The sequence below is a fragment of the Brassica napus genome, chromosome C8 (assembly GCF_020379485.1).
Source record: "Brassica napus cultivar Da-Ae chromosome C8, Da-Ae, whole genome shotgun sequence".
Taxonomy (NCBI): Eukaryota; Viridiplantae; Streptophyta; class Magnoliopsida; order Brassicales; family Brassicaceae; genus Brassica; species Brassica napus.
Window position 1 is genome coordinate 9,619,976 of NC_063451.1, and position 17,871 is coordinate 9,637,846.

Below are 17,871 nucleotides of genomic sequence, written 5' to 3' on the forward strand. Positions count from 1 at the left end.
GTCTAGTGTGGCTAGCCAAATACATTAAAGCTCCAATGGCACTTAGGTATGGCACTTCCGGACCGAGTACTTCCTCGTCCTTCTTTTTTGGTCCGAATGGATCTGTCTCTGGGTTGAGAGACCTTACGACCATAGGACTCAACAACGGATGAGCCTGGTCCATATTAAACTTCTTGAGTATCTTTTCTGTATATGTCAACTGATGCACAAGGATTCCATTGTTTACATACTCAAGTTGTAGTCCCAAACAGAACTTAGTTTTTCCTAAGTCTTTCATCTCAAACTCTTTCTTAAGACATTCAACTGTTTGGGAAATCTCTTCAGAGGTTCCTATGATATTCAGGTCGTCCACATATACCGACATGATTACAAAACCCTTGTTGTCGAATTTCTTGATAAAAATACATGGACTTATTGGATCATTCTTATAGCCCTCTTTTACTAGGTACTCAGATAATCTATTGTACCACATTCAACCTGATTGTTTCAAACCGTACATGACTTTATTCAGCTTAATGCAATGCTGTTCTCGAGAACCTTTCTTATCTTTGAGCTCAATACCCTCTGGAACTTTCATATACATTTCATTATCCAGTGGGCCATATAAATATGCGGTCACTACATCCATTGGGCGTAAAGGACTTCTATTCTTATTGGTGCATTACAAGCCGGTATGTATGACTTAGTCACTCTATTCGGGTCAGCAAATGAATCTGGCAACTGATTAGCTAGCTTTTGTAGATGTATAATCTTTTGGACTTCCATATCACATTCTTTAGTCCGAGGATCTTGCCAAGATATTGATGGTCGAGACCATTCTATTTCTTTTACCAACCGGCTGTTATCTCCCCCTAAGGTCGGATATGTGGACTCATCAAAGTGTGAGTCTGCGTATCTGGCCTTAAATAAATCACATGTGGTTTGCTCAAGATACTTTATAATGGTTGGGGAGTCATATCCAACATATATTCTCATCCTTCTCTGTTTTCCCATTTTAGTTCTCTGTGGTGGAGCAATTGGAACATAAACGGCACATCCAAATGTTTTGATATGGGACACATCTGGCTCATGACCCGTGAGTAATTGGGATGGTGAATATCTATGATCACTAGATGGCCTGATGCGAATCAGTTCTGCTGCATGTAATACTGCATGTCCCCATCCTGATACCGGGAGTTTAGACCTCATGAGTAATGGTCGGGCAATCAGCTGTATGCATTTAATAAAAGACTCGGCCAAGCCGTTCTGTGTATGTACATGTGCCACGGAGTGTTCCACACTTTCCCCCATGGACATACAGTACTCATTAAACGCCTGGGACGTGAACTCACCAGCATTGTCTAGACGTATAGTCTTTAAAGGAAAATCTGGAAAATGTGCTCTCAGTCTTATGATCTGAGCAAGCAGCATTGCAAATGCCAAATTTCGTGTGGATAGTAGGCAGACATGCGGCCATCTGGTCGATGCATCAATCAGGACCATGAAATATCTAAATGTCCCACAAGGTGGGTGTATTGGTTCACATATATCTCCCTGAATCCATTCCAGAAAATTTATGATCTCCTTATTAACTTTGGCTGGTGATGGCCTAGTAATGAGTTTCCCTTGTGTACATGCTAAGCATGTGAGATTATTTGGGACAACTCCTTTGAATGTGTGACCTTGAGAATTCATTATCAACTTTCGCATCATACTACTACCGGGATGAACAAGCCGGTTATGCCATATAGTGAAATTTTTGCAGGCATTAGCCTCGATCATACTGATCTTTGCATAGTATAGACCAGTAGTCATTGCAGGTATAGTTTCTAGGATCTTTCTATTGCCTTGGGTGATCGAAATAATGTTAAGGAACTCTTTACTTCCTTCTTCCCATGTTTCAAGGTGGAAACCATTTAACCTTATGTCCTTGAAACTCAATAAGCTCCTTTTAGAGATGGGGGAATAAAAGGCATTTTTTATCTCTAGATGAGTGCCCTTAGGCATCAGAATGTATGCCTGGTTGTGGCCTTCAATAAGGCTGGCTACACCCGCAATAGTATGTATATTGGCACTTTGCATTGTGAGATTTATGAAATATCTTTTGTTTCTAAGAATTGTGTAACTTGATCCACTATCCACCACAAGTATACTCATCTCATCTTTCATTCTATATATAATAAGATTTATAATCTCAGAGACTTAAAAAAATTTTATAAAATAAAACTTCATATTATAAATCCAAAACATCAATAGTAATGAAAAACACAAAGCAATCATAAAACAATCAAACAAGATGTCGAATTAGTCTTTGAGACAATCTGACGTCTAATGATCCATAGGGTCATCCTTCTCATGGTCGAAATCATCATCAGCATCATACCCGTTATCATGAACCATATGTGCTTCCGGGTTCTTGTTCTTAAGACTCTCTTGATAGAGTCCACATAAATGCTTAGGGGTTCTACAATTCTTAGCCCAATGGTTACTCATCCCGCACCTGTGACAAACGGATTTGGTCGAGTAAGGAGGCTTGGATATGCCACCTCGACCACGGCCAAAAGTGCCTCTTCCACGGCCATAGCTGGAACCACGACCACGGTTATTGTGGTTTCCATGCCCACGGCCGTATGAGAAGTTGTCACGACCACCACGTCCCTTGTACCTGTTGGGGTCGAAAACGGTTACGACGAAGTTAACGTCCAAATCCCCGCAAAATACAAGTATGTCTTTTCGCAACAAATCATGCTCGGTCAAGAGAACGTCGCAACATATGTTCCCGAGATAAAGCTTCGTTCGAATTCTATTTAGATCGAACATAAGCCATCGGAAACATACCCAGACCGGTTACGGATAGGTCCGAGTATGACAATCGGAACACGGACGAACCAAGCTCGGTCATTACGCTACTATCGCACATGCACGCTGTCCGGTCGCTACGTAGCGACCGAGCGTCCGTCTCGCTCGGTCGCTACAAAGCTCGGTCGCTACGTAGCGACCCAGCGTTCGTTCCGCTCGGTCGCTACGTAGCGACCGAGCGTTCATTCCGTTTGGTCGCTACGTAGAGACCGAGCTCGAGCCGAAGCTCGGTCGCTACGTAACGACCGAGCGGAACGAACACTCGGTCGCTACGTAGCGACCGAGCTCGAGCCGAAGCTCGGTTGCTACGTAGCGACCGAGTGTTCGTTCCGCTCGGTCGTTACGTAGCGACCGAGTGTTCGTTCCGCTCGGTCGTTACGTAGCGACCGAGCGTTTGTCCCGCTCGGTCGCTATGTAGCGACCGAGCCCAAGCCGAAGCTCGTTCGCTACGTAGCGACGGAGCATCCATTCCGCTCGATCGCTACGTAGCGACAGAGCTCTTCCGAAACATCGATACGACAATTAGTCCATGCATTCTTGTCTACCCTTCGATGCTATCTCCCGAAGACCGTAGCAAACCCATTTCATGTTTCCCGCCGTTCTAAGTCATCGATCAAAATTTACGGGAAAAACCGCGGAAAGTTCATTCTTTATCGAAAGAAGTCGTAATAAACGCTTCGAGTCAGAAGACGGCCCAAAGGGACCTAAGACATGACTCGAGGCCCAACTTACGATTTCTTAACCAGCAGCCCGTAAGCCGCATGACGGTTTACACTTTGTTCGCAAGGAAAGATAAATGTCAAGTTTCCGCGGATAAATACGAAATTTTGAAGATAATTACGAGGATCGGAAAAAATGGAATATCTCCATTTTTATGCTATGACGGCTTAAGTGCAGAAGAGGAAAAGCGCAAATCGACCTAGGAGCCAGTATAGAAGGAGTCCTAGGCGAGAAGCACGGGGAGAGAACTTTTCTCAGAACAAACTTAGCACTTAGAGGAATTAGGCATATTTCCGTTTTTGTTATTCGAGTTGCGACTCAATTAGGTTATTGCTGTCTTAGGGTTTTAGAACTAGGAATCTCGCCGACAGCTCTCATAACCCAGACTCTTACCTTGTTGTAACGCCCAAACGCGAATTCGGAATAAGATCTACTTTGCTCTCTTTTCGATTTCTTATACTTTATCGTTGTTATTCTTGTGTTCTGATTGCTTGGCGTGTGGTATTAGCAGATATCCGGGACTTCTGGGAAATTAGGGTTTTCCTAGTTTCCTTATTTAAAAGGAAATCAACAGTGTGAATTTCGGTTCCCACAGTACCAACCACGGCCTTTGCCATGTGATCTTCTTTCATTATAGACGTGGTTGCTCTCTTTGGAATCTTTCTTTTCTTGTTCAGCCTTGTGGGCTTCTGGTAATAGTGCTGATCCAGGAGGTCTCATCTCACTGTTCTTCATCAGGAGTTCATTATTAGCCTCGGCCAGAAGTAGGCACCAGATCAGATCAGTGTATGTGGCGAAGCCTCTCTCTCTATACTGCTGTTGCAGCAACACATTTGTGGAATGGAATGTGAAGAAGGTCTTATCAAGTAACTCTTTCTCGGTTACTTCTTCACCACAAAGTCTCATCATTGAAACTATCTTAAACAATACTGAATTGTATTCATCCACAGACTTATAGTCCATGAATCTGAGATTCTTCCACTCATATCTAGCCTTTGGTAGTAGCACTGTTTTCTGGTGATCATATCGCCGTTGTAAAGCGGTCCAAAGGTCTAGTGGATTCTCCATGGTAAGGTACTGATATTTTAGACCTTCAATGAGATGGTGGCGTATGATACTTATCGCCCTAAGTCGTCCAGAAGGTCGTCCAGTTAGTCGTCCAGGGTTTTTTCTTCCAGAAGACCTTCAAGTTAGTCGTCCAGTGATTAGTCTTCCAGAAGACCTTCAATTAAGTCGTCCAGAAGGTCGTCCAGTTAGTCGTCCAGGGTTTTTTCTTCCAGAAGACCTTCAAGTTAGTCGTCCAGAAGGTCGTCCAGTTAGTCGTCCAAGGTTTTTTCTTCCAGAAGACCTTCAAGTTAGTCGTCCAGTGTTTAGTCGTCCAGAAGACCTTCAATTAAGTCGTCCAGAAGACCTTCAATTAAGTCGTCCAGTGTTCAGTCTATGTACTAAAAATTTGTGTTATGAACTTATCTGTGTCAACTTCTTTGTCAAATTGCACTACCAAACAAATTTGAGATGGTCTTGCCCTTTATATTATCCGAAATATAGTTACAAAAGGTCACTGCTCAGAAGACTGCGTAGAATATAGTTACAGAATAGGGATCAAGTTCAAATACAAAATATGGATCAAGTTCAAATACACACATCAGCCTAATCTATCATACAAAATAATCTAACGTGGCCTGTTAATCACCCGTCATATGCATCCAGATTGTCATCCACATCCTTGTTTTCGAACTCATGCGCGTCAGGAAGCTCTTGAAATATATCCACCGCCATCTTATCCCTCATACTCTTCCCGTTGGCCTTAGCAAAGTCTTTTTTACTAAACTCTATCCCAAGAGCATGATATTCAATGTAATTTAGAGTGTACACGCCACAAACACCAGCTCGGGCCGGAGGTATATTGGTCGGTCTCTCATATGTGAATGGCTCCAGGCTGTATTGGGCACGTTGTTCGTCTGAGGAAGCGCACTCAACAAGAAGATAAGGGACCATGTAGAGAAAAGGCTCCATTACCACATCGAGTTCTTCTGGGGAGATACTGGAACAAATGATGTCAAAGACGACTATGTGCCTCTTAGGGATCGATATCCACATAGCAATCCAATGAGTGTCGGCGAAGTTCACTGGCGCATAGATATCATCAATATCCGTCCCCCAAACCTTGTTCGATTGGCAAAATGATGGTATAGTGCCTGCATAATAATTCCACACCCCACCAGGGAGTCTTATTCCTAAACCGTTCTGATCGGGCTCCGAGTCCTTAAAATCCTTGAAGTTGAATCTCCATTGCTGAGCAAAGAGATGATCAAGGAAGCACATTCTCTCGCTCCTGAAATGTTGTGGGTTAGCGTTGTACCTCTTCCTCAGCACATTAATCCAAGCATCCATATGCTGCATATAAAATAGAGTACAAGTCAGAAGATATCAGACGACTTACTGGTAATTCGTAGACGAATTAAGTCGTCTGATAAGTCGTCTACGTAGACGACTTATCAGTAAGTCATCTAAGTCATAGTAGAAGACTTACACAGTCCTCCAGCCACTCTAAGGAGGTTCGGAGGATTTGATACCACCAAGTTCTACTTTTACGTGGTTTTTTATCTAGAGCTGTTCTATAATGACTGAAAACACAAAATGTTGAAAAGCAATCAGTTTTTGTAGACTAAAGCAAGCTATTATGGGAAAAGCAAACACTTACGGACAAGTTTTCAACCAATCAGCAAGCTCCTTCAACTTCTTCTTGTCAATTGGTGCAAAAGGATTATAGCCTGGATAAAGCTTTCTGTTTGAAATGATCACTCTGGCCGTGCTGTTTGCCGTATAAGGAGATTGCTGTGAGGCAGCAAGTTTCCTTGTTCGATCACTCTTTGCACGGCAAAGTGCCAAAGAAGCATCTCTCTTTTCCAGATATCTAGCATCCTTCTTCTGTAAATCTGAAACAGTGGGTTGGTTTTTGTCCAATTGAACAAGGCTCGGTTCTAGAGCTTTATCTTTCGAGGAACTAGCAGCTGCGGGCACAGCTGCGGGCACATCTGGACCTTTATCCTCCGCCAAGCTCTTCCTTCCCGCGTTCGTCCCATTAACACTTTCACTCTGCAATATACAAGATGGGTTTGTACAATAATAACCAAAGATCCATTTCAAACAATAATAACCAATGAGTGTCTTCAAACATGAAACAAAATACATATATAAAATCCATACACTATAAACAAAGCACACATGTTCTGACATACAAGAAACAAAGCAAATGCAACTTTTCAGTTCTTATTCTTAAGACTTTGTCTAGTCAATCTCTTGTTGGGAGAGGATTCGTTACTAACCCCAGGTTCGAGCGTCGGTTTAGGTGGAGAGGTAGTGTTTTGAGATGATGTCCCTTTCCGTTTTGTGGTGATACCAACCTTCTTCTCCACAACTTCCACCCTTTCCGACAGATACTTGATCTCCTTAAGGCACGTCCTAAACCCTTCCCTCATGGCATAAGCTATGTCCTTGAACATGGTTTTAATATCCTCTTTGGTCAACCCACCAACAGTCGTAGTCACCTCTTCACTAGCCTCTGCAGCTGCCTCTTCACTAGCCTCTGCAGCTGCCTCTTCACTAGCCTCTGCAGCTGCGTCTTTACGAGCTTTCTTCTGAGGTCTTGGACTGTCTTCCTTCACTACATTTTTCTTCGCTGGACTCACAACCGTCGGCTTTGTATTGACCCAAATACCGGTGACTTCCCAGCAATCCATGGTCCACTTCCACGGTTTCTTCACAAACATGAGTTTAATTATAATCTCCGCGAGCGTGTCCTCAACATCAAACTCCCATTTTGGAAACATTTCACCAGTGTCCTTCTGAACAAAGTTGATCACCCTAGTCTGCAGTAAATAGAAGATATGAACTTAGATATTTGACGGATTAAGAAAGATGGAAAGAAAAGACTTCACAGACGACTTATAATTAAGTCGTCTGGAAAGTCTTCCAGCTGGACGACTTAGTAGACGACTTATAATTAAGTCGTCTGGAAAGTATTACAGCTGGAAGACTTAGTAGAAGACTTATAATTAAGTAGTCTGGATAGTCTTCCCAGACGACTTAATTATAAGTCTTCTACTAAGTCGTCTAATTGGAAGACTTATCAGACGACTTAATTATAAGTTTTCTGCGAAGTCGTCCAGATTGAAGTAAATACCTGACTGAGGATAGCCTCTTTAAACTGTTTGCGTCCTTTGCGACCCTTGTAAGCCAGTATCGGTGGAGACGGATTGTTTGGGAGAGGATTACCAAAAGTAGCACCCAATTCCGGAAAAGCTGTGTACACCCAGACCTGGAGAGCTTGCGCAAAGCCATTAATAGTGTAACAACCCGAAATATCTCTGCCCTTCACAGAGTCCATCAGCACCTTAAACGCGACTCTCCCCCATGGATAATTCTCAAACCGTTCTACCTCCATCACTAGCCTTGCCAGACTAACCCGTGTCGGGGTTGAATATTTTCTCCCTTCAATGTATACAGTGAAGATGGCAAGGTACGCGAGCCGCTTGCGATCATCCCGAGACCACCCTTTGCATCTCTCAAGTGTTGCTATTATCTCCTGAGTAGATGGCCCAGCTTCGACATGAACTACCAGCATCTCCCAAAAAGAAGTCAACTCCTTTGTAACAACAGAGTGAGGTCTTTCAAGGTCCTCGATGTACTCGCAGTTTAGACCAGTGAGGTTTTCAAACTCTAACAGTGAAAACCTCACAGGTTCTGGACCAACGAGACTCCACAGCTCATACTTCTTCTTTATGTCCAGCTGGAAACCGAGCATGTAGTGAACCAGCCTTGAAGCCCAATCAAATCCCAGCTCTTGGAACTTGATGAAAACTCCCAACTTCGACTCCTTCAGCTCTTCATATTCGTCATCATGAAGAGCTTTCTTTAAAGCAGCATGCAACGTCCAACAAGTATGATACGAAATGCTATGCAATGTGGGGGGCTCTTCCCCTAATGTATATATCCTACGGGGGAGTTCTGGCATCTCCATTTTTTTTGCCTGCAAAACAATCAAAGACAACCATCTCAAACAATCAAAGACAACCATCTCAAACAATCAAAGACTTATAATTAAGTCGTCTGGCAAGTTTTCCAGCTGAAAGACTTATAATTAAGTCGTCTTGAGACGACTTAAGTATAAGTCTTCCAAGACTTCCAGTTTTATGTTCATCTTTTCCTCAATCAATGACTCGACAGTAAGAGATATAACTTACCGGAGGCGGAGTTCAACGAGACGCCTCTGAGATAATGCGCGCTAGGGTTTCCTCTCGGATCTTAAATAGAGGAAGCGGCTGTGAGAACGGTGGTGAGAACGACGGTAATAACGGCGGAGAGATAACCGGCGGTGAGAATGATGAGAACGATGGATTAGAGAGAATCGACGGAAATCGCCTTCGAAATCGCCTTTGAGAGAAATGACTTTAGGGTTTTCTGATTTTCGATTAACAGTGAAAAAAAAAACACCTTATATATGGCCGGTAAATAATCCGGTTAGGTTTAAAAGTACATTGTAAAATTAAAGGTTTGGTCCGGTTTGGACGACTTACTAGTAAGTCGTCTGTTGAATACTATACATCCGACGACTTACTAGTAAGTCGTCCCAGACCCTAAATTTAACCCCTAAACTAAATTGACTAAATTAACTAACCACGTTATAAACCCGTAGTTGTACTTAAATAGTGTTTACTATACACAGAAATAAACACACTTAGGTAAATTTTAAAGTTTTCAAAATAACATTTATGCATTCCAAAATCTAACCCTAAGAACACATACAATACTACAACATATGTTGGCAAAACCTAAACCAATGAATATCATGACTCACTACTTTCATTCATCTATGTTGAAAACAATTAACTTTTGTTATATCTTAATTTATATCTCCTAAAACATATGTTAATTACATGATTTCAATTTTTCACTTATCAAAATATTTCTTACAAAATTTTTAAATTATTTCTAAGTAGAACTAGTCCAGACGACTTACGGGGTTAGAAACGTAAAAAAAATTTGGTTTTTTTGTTTGTTCACAGGGGGTTGGTTGTAATTTCAATAGCCTTTTAGGTTACTTTTGCATTTGATTCAAGTTTGAGTTTACTTTTGTGTTTGAAATCAAGTTGTGAGTCATATTTGGCAATTTTTCCTACTTTTAATATAGATATTTATTAAATGAAGTTTCTACTCATATGATTTTATGATTATTTGCATATTTGTGTGTTACGGAACTTTACACCAACGATTTTGTTTTTAATGTGGAATGTTTAGTGGTTTCAATAATTTATAATTATTTTAAAAAAAACAATGAAGATTTCAAAATTAAAGTATTAACTTTTCAATATATGTTCAACGTAGATATCAAAATATAAATACGTATTTTCATATGATGTATATAGTTTAATTTTAACGATATGAAATATATATATATATATATATATAAACATAGACACCTATTAAAATAAAATTATTTATTCATTTGATTTTATAATCACTGTATCTTATTATAGAAAAAATTTAAACTTTGATCACAAAAGTTTATGTGAGACTTTTAATAGTTTTAGTAATTTATACTCGTTTTGAAAAATTCAAAATACAACATATACAAAAAAATCTAAATTTTTATTATATAATTGATCTAATTATGTAATTTATTTTAATAATAAATAATAAAATAAAAATGATAGAAAATATACAAATTATTAGCAAATGTTTATTATTTAAAATCATTAATTGTCATATATATCTTAATCATATTAGGTAATGGGAAATTGCCAAAAATATCATTTTCAAAGTACCACTTTTCATGTTTACCCTAACCACTTTTATTTTCATCTTTAATGAAGGGTAAAAGATATTTATAACCTTTTGATTAACTTTGACAAAAAAAAAAACATAAGGTTCACTAATCTAAACTTAAAACATCAACTGTAAACTATAAATCAGCAACTCTAAACCCTAAACCATGAAACATCAACTCTAAACCCTAAACCCCGAAACATCAACTCTAAACCCTAAACCCTAAACCTTCAAATCTAAACCTTAAAACATCAACTCTAAACCCTAAACATAAACCCTAAACCCTAAATCTAAACTTAAAACATCAACTTTAAACCCTAGATAAACAACTCTAAACCCTAAACCATGAAACATCAACACTAAACTCTGAACCCCGAAACATCAACTCTAAACCCTAAACCTTCAAATCTAAAACCTAAAACATCAACTCTAAACCCTAAACGTAAACCCTACATTTTTTTCAAATTCGAACCCTAAACCCTAAAACCCTAAACCTTCAAACCTAAACCCTAAAACATCAACTCTAAATCCTAAACGTAAACCCTAAACCCTAAACGTAAACCCTAAACCCTAAAACTCTAAACCTTCAAATCAAAACCCTAAAACATCAGCTCTAGTTTTGGGGTTTAGGATTTAGGGTTTAGGGTTTAAATTTGAAGGTTTAGGGTTTAGAGTTGAAGGTTTAGGGTTTAGGGTTTTGACTTAATGTTTTAGGGTTTAGGGTTAAAGTTTTAGGGTTTAGGGTTTAGAGTTTACTTTTTAGGGTTTAGGGTTTAGTTTTGACAGTTTAGGGTTCAGTGTTGATGGTTTAGGGTTTAGAGTCGAAGTTTAGGGTTTAGGGTTTAGAGTTGATGTTTTATGGTTTAGAGTTGAAGGTTTAGGGTTTAGGGTTTAGGGTTTAGGGTTTAGGGTTTAGAGTTGATGTTTCGGGGTTTAGGGTTTAGAGTTGATGTTTCAGGATTTAGGGTTCGTATTTCAAAAAAAAATAGGGTTTATGATTGATGGTTTAGGGTTTAGAGTTGAGTTTTAGGGTTTAGGGTTTAAATTTCGAAATAGTATGATTCGAAAAAAAATTAAAACAATTATTTTTTATTTTTTTTAATTTTTATTTATTTAAATATTTGTTTATTATATATATAAAGAACAAGGGCATAAGAGTCTTTTGCCACTTAATGAAAAAAAATATTTTTGAAAATGTCCATTTGGTGGTGGTAAAAATGAAAAATAGTAACTTTCATGCGGTAAACATGTAATTTCCCCTTAGGTAATTCCATAGTTTTTATTTAAGAAAAGAATTCAATTTGATAAATGAATGGTCCATCAAAATTCCCTAGAAATTTGATTTTGGACTATCAAAATTCTCAATTGATTTTCAAGCCGCCACATAAGCAAAATTAGCATTCTAATTACGTGACAACTCGGCACTTTTTTAATTAATACAAACTAAAGATTATAACTTTTTAAATGTTTTTCTATTAATATATAGGAGATATCCAGACATAACGTGGTATAATTTACAAATTTACAACAAATCAGCGATTTAATCACACAAACCATTGATTTGTCTTAACTAATTCTACGCAAAGAACCCGATCCGAAAACATTAGGTCTCATTGGTCTCCACCCCCTTTAGGTTGGGTTAAATGTAACTACGACGCTGCTCACCGTGAAGGTTTTCAAAACTCTGGAATGGATTGGTTAATACGTAATAACCAGGGTACTCTTTTAGAAGCTGGAATGGGAAAATTTGAAGGACGATCAACAGTTATAGAATCGGAATTATCTGTGCTGATTTGGTCAATGCAAGCATGCTCATCGTTAGGTTATAGGAAAGTTATATTCGAAGGAGATAACCTCAGTACCCTTAAATACATCAAAGAGGAAGCCTACAGTTTCCATTGTCAACTTGGTCATTGCATGGAAGTCTCGATTTCTCTCAACATTATTTGTGCATATTCATCGTCAAAATAATGGCTCTGCTGACTTATTAGCAGAAAAAATCTATTATTTCTCTGACCGATTGGAGTTTGTTCCAATCTTGTCCAATTTTTTTGTACAACAACATTTGTACTGATAATAATTAATAAAATCTTTTAGGAGGAAAAAAAGAAACCATTGATTTGTCTGTTAACAACTTACCGTTATGCAGAAATGACAATTTAAAAATAAACTAAAGAAACCATGATTTCAAAATTTGAATCTCGTAACGCCAAAAGCTTCAATAACTCTTCGTCTTCTTCTCCTCCTCCATTCCAACCTCGCTCTCTTTAAACTCACACATCTCATACCTCTAACCCAAGACAAAAATGGCGTCTCTCGCACCAGGCATCCTTTTGAAGCTCCTTCAATGCATGAACTCCAACACTCGCCCTACCGGAGACCACAGATCCGCTATCCTCCAAGTCACCGGAATAGTACCTGCCCTCGCCGGCTCCGATCTATGGCCTAATCAAGGCTTCTACGTCCAGATCTCCGACTCTCTTAACTCCACCTACGTCTGCCTCTCCGAGGGCGACACAGATCTCATCTTCACCAACCGTCTCCAGCTCGGCCAATTTATCTACCTCGAACGCCTCGAATTCTTCACTCCAGTCCTTCGCGCCGCCGGAATCCGCCCCGTCGCCGGCCGTCACGCTTTCGTCGGAACTCCTGAGCCGCTGATCGCACGCGGATCTAAGCGAGACTTCGTTATCCAGCCTGTTCCCGCTTCTGAGTACTCGCTTGACCCAATCGCCGTTTACTTAAACAACAAACGATCCGACGACGATGATGTCACGGTGGCTCCCAAAGGAAGGCAAGCGCTTGCTCCCGTGAACCTAAACGAAGAGAACCGTGACCAAAAACCTAAGCGGACGCCACAGAGATTCTCGTCACCAGCATCGGCTAAGCAGCGGTCAGTCTCATCAGGGAAGAAGCACAGCTCTTGGGTCGAAAGAGATTCATCACCAGTTGTTTCCTCCAAAGGGAGGAGATCTGCGTCTCCGGTTCCATCCAAATGCGTAGTGCCGAGCCTTGCAGCGGCGCGTGAGGAGAATAGAAAGGTTGCTAGAGAGGCAGCCATTGTTGTGCCGTCCAGATACAGACAACCATCACCTAATGGAAGGAAGGTGAATCCATCTCCTAGTGGAAGAAGACTGTCCATTTCACCCGGAAGAAGGCTTTCAAGTGGTTTGAAAATGGCTCCCATGGTTGGCGATTCTTTGGGGAAGAAGAAGATGGCCGCGCTTGCTGCAGGAATCTCCAAAGTCTCCGAGGCTCTTGTCGGATCTTCAGCTAAGAATGGTAACCGAAAGAATTGGGATGAACTTGATGGAAATGTTCAACCTGAGCAGAAGGAGAAGAGTAGTATTAAGAAGAATACTGATCTTCAAGGGATTTTGCGTACTCAGGTAACAATCGAGGATAAAGTTTGATACTTGTGTGTTGCGTGATGAACTGAAATGGAGAATGTACAATTAATTGTTTCAGGCTGCTATGACGAGACGTCTTAGTGATGCGAATTGGCGAAAGAGTGATTCTTCAGCATGTGAAGAGAAAGCCAAGTCTTGTTCATCTGCGAGTAGTTTAGTGGAAGATGAAGAAGACGTCTCAGCTTTTGAAGGACTTGGGATCACTTATCATGATAGGAAATGGACAGATGGTAGTGTTCCATTGGATAGCATCCCAGGGGATCTTGCAAGACTTGCAAAGGTGAACGTGACAAAGTGTTTCTTGTGTTAGATATGCTAAGACTAAGGGCGAGTTTATGTATCCTCATGCGATTGTATATTTGATTTATTTAACAGGAGGCTGTGCAAAGAAGAAACTTTGCTGCTAAAGCTGCCGCTCGGGCATTGGAGGAGGCTAATGCCAATGAGTGCATCATTAGATGTTTAAGGTAGAAATAACAAATTTAAAAACTTTTGGCAACTCCAACTTTCATTTGGTCTTTGACACACCATTTTGTGGTGGATATTTCAGTAAATTCGCTGAATTTTCTTCAGCCTCTAAGCTGGAGAATCCATTGCGAATCATCAACCAGTTTTTGACAATCTATGGAGACGTTACGAAATACAGTCAGCTTGTTTCTGAAGATAGTTTCCAGTCGTCATCTGATCCACCAAGTCCAGTCTCTCTTTGGGTTGAAGCTGCATTAGCAACAAACCTCGACGTGGTCTCACTAGTCAAAAGCCAGAAAAACCTAGAATCACCATCTTCAGTGAAGAAACCAACGCCTACTCGCCTCTCTGCCGGACCCTCTACAAAGACAGGTTTGCTCTTCAACTGAAACAGATTTTAATCTTCAATCAACAAAGCAAAATATTTTTACAAACTTGTAACTGTGGTGGTTTCAGACAACATTGTTGGGATGTGGACAGACAAAGATGGCATGAAGGAGACAGCTAAATTCGCAGTGAACGTACAATCCGAAATGCAAATGTGGTTCATTGGGTTCGTCGAAGAGTCGTTAGACAACAAAAATGCGCGGCCTTTAAACGGTAGTTCCATAGCTGCTGTTCTGTCTCAGCTGAAACAAGTCAACGACTGGTTAGACCGTGTCGTGGCGGACCAAGAAAACCAGATCACAACAATGCATTTAACGGACAAGATTGAACGGTTGAAACGAAAAATCTATGGATTCGTGATCCACCACGTCGGTTCTACTTTTGACAACACTGCTTCTTGATTTATTTTTATTATCTTTTGGTTTTGTCTACACAGATGATGCTTTCACGTTTCAAACTTTCCATACAATGCTCATGTTTCTCAAATGCTCGAACATATTAATCAAAAACAAATATTAAGTGAAGCTATTACAGTAACAGGTTCTTCAACATGGCTAAAAAAAAGATTTGGTTTCTTTTGCACACAAACTTTGAGCAGAAAGCAAGTTAGAATCAGACCTTTGACTCTTCCACTTATGGACTTAATGGTTTACAGAGAGCTTCCATCTCGTTTTCCTCTACCTCTTCAATGCTTGCCGGGTTCCTTTTCGGATTCTGAGATGCAATTTTCTCAGATAGCATCAGTTTCGTTTGTTTCATAGGGTTTGATATAGACAAAGACAAAAATTTGTTGGCAATGAAACAAACCTGATCCTTGTCAACCAAAACTGCTCTAAAGCCTTCAGCAAAATTTTTAGCACACCCATTGAGCTTCACAGAGGAAATTAAAACGTGAGGTTCGGATTTTATTCGTCTCAGAATCTCTTCAAGGACAAAGACATAACAGAATTCAAGAATGGAAACTCACTATAGCCAATTAGTTCTCAGTGTTACCCTTCGCACAAGCAACATGTGAGAAATATTTCTGTTCTGTGTAAAGTAAAGAGAAAACGGTGCTCCTTTTTCCAACCTTTGAGTGTCTCAATAGCCCCATTCAGTGCCGTCCCGAACATCTTGGTGGCCTCAAGCATTATTTTAAAATGTGGCCCTAATAAATAAAATAATATTAAAATTTTGAAAATGACAAAATTTAGTATAACAAGAAATTTGTATTTGTGAAAAACAGTTCGTCTAATTTTTCTTGTAGCAAATTTTTTTATAATCTTTTTGTAGTCAAGTTTATCATTCATAAAAAAATATCATTAATAACCCATTCGATCTCTTTTGTGACAGTAGATCGTAAAATGTTTTTTTATCAACTTCAACTTAGACTTTTTCTGCGGAAACAACCTTAACGGATATTATTAACAATATTCGATAAACAATTCATGAATTCTGATAAAATCTTCCATTCAAATAGTTCAATATCTCAGCAGCTCTTTTAATTTCTGGTTTTAGTACCATTCTTAGAAGTTTAAGCTCCAAACATAAATCTTTTTGTAAATACAATGTTTATTTTTAAAATTCAATTAAACTGCAGTTTATGACCGAGTATTTACGTGTTAACAATATTTAAGATATTTTCATACTTAAATAAAGAATAAGATAACAATTAAAAATATAGAACTTGGGAAATACCAAAATTGCTAAATCAAAATCTGATATGTTATGAATCAGATGTAAACAAGGTAGTTAATTGGTTATGAACAATTCAAAGGCAAATTATATGAGAGTATTCATAAGAGAGTCAAAGCTCTTTATAGTAGCGACTAGAAGTTTTTGTTGTTTAACAAAAAATTAGATTTCTTTTTTATTTTATTTCTATAACTACAATATAAAAAATCGAAACTGACAAAAAGAAAATTTCCTTTTAATATTTGTTAGAAAACTATAACAATAAAAATGGAAACTAGTAAAAAAAGATGAAAGCACGCATATTTGTTGTTGGTATCAAGCCAAATAAAATGAAAAATACTCACACAAAACACAGGATGTGGCCTAAATATTTTTTTTTAAAAAGTGGCCTTTTTTTTTTGAGCAAAAAAATCATTCATTCATTAATTTAAAATGAGTTCAAGCCCAAGGCAATATAGGTTGAAAGACAGGACTTAGCCCATCGGCAAGCCCATTGTTGGCTCTCAGAATAAACAAGAAACGACAATAAACAAACTGGGAAGTTGAAGGGAAGGCCAAATTGTCGATATCAGAGAGAACTCCGTAGAGTTTCATCGTATGCCGGCGAGATGAGATTGCTTGTACAAGTACTTGTGAATCTGTTCGAATACAGATGTGGTGATAGTTTTTAGATGCTGCCTGGAGGAGAGCTTCTCTAATTGCAAGGGCTTCTCCCATGCATGGCGAGGACACTGAAGATTGGGGTTTTGATCCGCGGTGGATCTCCTTCTATGACTGATTCACAAAGATCAACGCTATGCCTGCGTTTCTGGTGGTTGGGCTTTAAGAGGCATCGGTGTTGCAGAAGATCTCCTGTGGGTGGGATGACGGGAGTTGCTGAGGCCGAGTGGTGCGATTTTGTTGTTGGTCGCGAGAGGGTTGAGCGGTCTCCCGTTCTTTAAAGGCCAGAATCGCTTTGAGGGCTGTCTCTGATGGCGATTAAGTGCGATTCTCAAACAGGAGCTGGTTCCTCAAGATCCAGATGGACCAGCATAACCAAGGGACAGCATTCCCAGTGAAGCCATAGGGGGGCAGTGGGGTCCATTTCCAGCTCTCCTTGAGTATATCAAGAAAGGAGGTGTTTGTGGTTGTGTCAACTTGGCAATTCCATGGTCCGTTGCTCCAAACCTCGATTGCGAATTGACAGTGGAAGAAGATGTGTTCCACGATTTCCACAGCTCCGTAACGGATGCAGTTTGTATTGGTCAAGAGACCTCTTCTCTGTAGGTTTCTCCCAGTAGGAAGAGCATCATAGCCTATTTTCCACAGGAAGTATTTCAACTTCGGCGATAGGTGTTGAGACCAAATGAGATGCTTCCAATCACATGTATCTTCACTGACTAGTGCAGATTCAGTAGGAGAAACAAAGGTGGAGTAGTAACCTGATTTAACACTGTATTTTCCGGATTTATGCAGTGGCCATATGACAGAATCCCGAGCTCCTAGAACGCTGGGACGTAGGCTCAAGATGTGATCTTTCAGGTCAGGAAAGAGATTGTCAATCAGA

The 17,871-nt window shown here is 39.8% G+C and overlaps 2 protein-coding genes and 1 long non-coding RNA gene across 4 annotated transcripts; 1 reads left to right on the forward strand and 2 right to left on the reverse strand.

Annotated features, from left to right (window-relative positions):
- Positions 1-2,307: 2,307 nt before the first annotated feature.
- Positions 2,308-4,626, reverse strand: LOC106403670. Its single transcript, XM_013844480.2, has 2 exons — positions 4,157-4,626; positions 2,308-2,644 (listed from the first exon to the last, which is right to left on the reverse strand). The coding sequence occupies exons 1-2, from the start codon at positions 4,624-4,626 to the stop codon at positions 2,308-2,310; spliced, it is 807 nt and encodes a 268-aa protein (XP_013699934.2).
- A 7,706-nt stretch (positions 4,627-12,332) lies between these two features.
- Positions 12,333-15,175, forward strand: LOC106423588. Of its 2 annotated transcripts, none has more exons than XM_048765698.1 (5): positions 12,333-13,775; positions 13,855-14,076; positions 14,172-14,263; positions 14,347-14,636; positions 14,745-15,175. In XM_048765698.1, the coding sequence occupies exons 1-5, from the start codon at positions 12,693-12,695 to the stop codon at positions 15,050-15,052; spliced, it is 1,995 nt and encodes a 664-aa protein (XP_048621655.1). In that variant the 5' UTR covers positions 12,333-12,692; the 3' UTR covers positions 15,053-15,175. The 2 variants fall into 2 exon arrangements, with proteins under 2 accessions (XP_048621655.1, XP_048621654.1); XM_048765697.1 differs by having other exon boundaries at positions 12,476-13,775; positions 14,721-15,175.
- On the reverse strand, positions 15,031-17,669 carry LOC111213351. The gene is made up of 3 exons (XR_002663325.2): positions 15,619-17,669; positions 15,459-15,521; positions 15,031-15,365 (listed from the first exon to the last, which is right to left on the reverse strand). It is a non-coding gene; the product is annotated as an uncharacterized LOC111213351 (long non-coding RNA).
- Positions 17,670-17,871: the final 202 nt, after the last annotated feature.

Excerpts from the sequence above, each read along its gene's own strand:
- LOC106403670 (XM_013844480.2), bottom strand. The coding sequence starts at position 4,626 with ATGGAGAATCCACTAGACCTTTGGACCGCTTTACAACGGCGATATGAT. Across the intron at positions 2,645-4,156 it reads CATGGCAAAGGCCGTGGTTG|GTACAAGGGACGTGGTGGTC; the intron begins GTACTGTGGGAA and ends CGACCCCAACAG.
- LOC106423588 (XM_048765697.1), top strand. The coding sequence starts at position 12,693 with ATGGCGTCTCTCGCACCAGGCATCCTTTTGAAGCTCCTTCAATGCATG. Across the intron at positions 13,776-13,854 it reads AAGGGATTTTGCGTACTCAG|GCTGCTATGACGAGACGTCT; the intron begins GTAACAATCGAG and ends TAATTGTTTCAG. Across the intron at positions 14,077-14,171 it reads ATCTTGCAAGACTTGCAAAG|GAGGCTGTGCAAAGAAGAAA; the intron begins GTGAACGTGACA and ends TTTATTTAACAG.